The sequence below is a fragment of the Gavia stellata genome, unplaced genomic scaffold, assembly GCF_030936135.1.
Source record: "Gavia stellata isolate bGavSte3 unplaced genomic scaffold, bGavSte3.hap2 HAP2_SCAFFOLD_42, whole genome shotgun sequence".
NCBI classification, from domain to species: Eukaryota; Metazoa; Chordata; class Aves; order Gaviiformes; family Gaviidae; genus Gavia; species Gavia stellata.
This window is the reverse complement of record NW_026776913.1, coordinates 2089783-2092274: the sequence shown is the minus strand read 5'-3', so window position 1 is coordinate 2092274 and position 2492 is coordinate 2089783. Positions and strand designations below refer to the sequence as shown.

The window sequence follows — 2492 nt, the reverse complement described above, 5'->3', positions numbered from 1 at the left end:
TCTCTGGGTCACACAGGACAGGCAGATACTGAAATAGAAATAGGATAAAGAATGACTTCCTTTTTGTGGACAGCATTAATACAACCAAGAAAAGCTAAAACCCAAAGAAACCAAAGAAAAAAACCTACCAAAGAGAGTCTGGGCATGTAATGAGTTACGAGACAAGGGATATGCAGTAGAACATGGGCAGATCATTGCTGCTTCTTAAAAGCAACAAGTCATCAGTTTCCTTAGGGCATCCTTGAGCTCCTGGTTCCTCATGCTGTAGATGAGGGGGTTCACTGCTGGAGGCACCACCGAGTACAGAAATGACACCACTAGGTCCAGGGATGGGGAAGAGATGGAGGGGGGCTTCAGGTAGGCAAACACTCCAGTGCTGATAAACAGGGAGACCACGGCCAGATGAGGGAGGCACGTGGAAAAGGCTTTGTGCCGTCCCTGCTCTGAGGGGATCCTCAGCACAGCCCTCAAGATCTGCACATAGGACAGAACGATGAAAACAAAACACCCAAAAGCAAAGCAAGCACTAACCACAAGAAGCCCAACTTCCCTGAGGTAGGCGTCTGAGCAGGAGAGCTTGAGGATCTGTGGGATTTCACAGAAGAACTGGTCCAAGGCATTGCCTTGGCAGAGCGGTAGTGAAAATGTATTGGCCGTGTGCAGCACAGCATAGAAAAAAACACTGCCCCAGGCAGCTGCTGCCATTTTCACACAAGCTCTGCTGCCCAGGAGGGTCCCGTAGTGCAGGGGTTTGCAGATGGCAATGTAGCGGTCATAGGCCATGATGGTGAGAAAATAAAAATCTGCTGACATAAAAAATACAAGTAGGAATACTTGGGCAGCACATGCTGCATAGGAAATGGCCCTGGTGTGCCAGAGGGAATTGGCCATGGCTTTGGGGAGAGTGGTGAAGATGGAGCCCAGGTCGAGGAGGGAGAGGTTGAGTAGGAAGAAGTACATGGGGCTGTGGAGGTGGTGGTCGCAGGCTATGGCGGTGATGATGAGGCCATTGCCCAGGAGGGCAGCCAGGTAGATGCCCAGGAAGAGGCAGAAGTGCAAGAGCTGCAGCTCCTGCGTGTCTGCGAATGCCAGGAGGAGGAACTGGGTGATGGAGCTGCTGTTGGACATTGGCTGTTTCCTGGTCTTAAGTTCTGTCCAAAGAAGGAAAAGACAGGAAAAATTTAGGACAGATTTCTCGAAGAAAATCCAGTCAATTTTTCATAGAAATCCCCCCGCAGTTGGAATGCATTTCCTTTCTCCAGTTTGTGCTGGCTGAGTGTGCTGTGAGCAGCAGGAGCTCTGCCCTTCTGCTGCTGAGGAGTCAGCTTTGCTCTGCTGCAGTGGGTACATGGGAGCTGGTTTGTGACAACTCTGATGTTCACAGGGGATGTCAGATGTAATCCATCTTTCATGGAAAAGTTCAATATCTGCACTCATGACTCATGGGAGAACGTGGGCTGTGGCAGAGAGGCTTAACATGACTTTCTTACAATTTTGTCTATGTTTTTTCACAGAGCTGCAGTGTCCATCAGCCCTTTTCCCATCTGCCCTGTGTTTTCATTTTGCCACCTTGAAGATGACTTCACACACAAATTAATCTTTTAAAAAAAACCCTAAACCTGGACTCTGATGAGACCAGAGGAGTCCTGTTTCAAAGGACAGCTCTGCAAACTCTTCTCCAGACCAGCCCAGAGGTGGAGGTGTGATGGAGAGGGCAGGACACAACCCCTCCCAGAGAGAAGCAACTGCCTCTGTCAGGAGAGTGCCGACCCCCAAGGAAAGGCTCCGCACTCCCGAGGATCCCACAGCAGAGCTGCGCCTTTCTGGGGGGCAGCTTGCAAGCCCTGCAGGACAGGCAAAGCAGAGACTCGGGGGTCCCTCACATGGGAGGTTCTACAGAGAGAGTCAGCTCATTGCCCCGCAGACAGTGCCCAGCAGACATCTGCAGGGAAACAGAGAAAGAGAGCTGCCTGAGCGCACCCTCCCCCTGTGCTCGTTTGCAGTGTCCTCCCAACCCCGTCCCTGTCTCTGCTGCCTGCAGCTGTCCCTGCCAGGAGCTGGTTCTCTGTCCCCTGTGTCTCCTCCCTGGCAGTGCTCACAGAGCCCATCCCACCCGCTGCCTGCTCAGCTCTGCCCTGCAGAGCCCTCCCTGCAGCAGGACACTGCCCAGGGGCATCTCTGGGTGTGCAGGCTCTGAGGGGAACATCAGACCAACCCTGGCGAGGCTGGAAAAGTGACACTGATGCTGTCTGTGACCACGGCATGGTGATTTCCAATACTCCCCGCTTTATTCACCTCTAAGAGGAACAGACTTGGAATTTCAGTGCCTCCTCCTGAAATGAGAGATTAATTTCTATGTGCCATTGCCCACCCAGACAACCCAGAGGAGAAGAGTGAAAGACCAGGATCCTTCCCTTTCAGGCAGCCCCTGCCTTGCTGTGCTTCCTGAAAAGTCTCCTGGGAAGATCCTGCAGTGATGTGGAGCTGAGGGC

General features: G+C 52.4%; 1 protein-coding gene across 1 annotated transcript; it reads right to left on the bottom strand.

Moving 5' to 3' along the window:
* Window positions 1–204: 204 nt before the first annotated feature.
* Window positions 205–1134, bottom strand: LOC132321389 (olfactory receptor 14C36-like). The gene has a single exon (XM_059834886.1). The coding sequence runs from the start codon at window positions 1126–1128 to the stop codon at window positions 205–207; it is 924 nt and encodes a 307-aa protein (XP_059690869.1). The 5' UTR covers window positions 1129–1134.
* Window positions 1135–2492: the final 1358 nt, after the last annotated feature.

Excerpts from the sequence above, each read along its gene's own strand:
- LOC132321389 (XM_059834886.1), bottom strand. The coding sequence starts at position 1,128 with ATGTCCAACAGCAGCTCCATCACCCAGTTCCTCCTCCTGGCATTCGCA.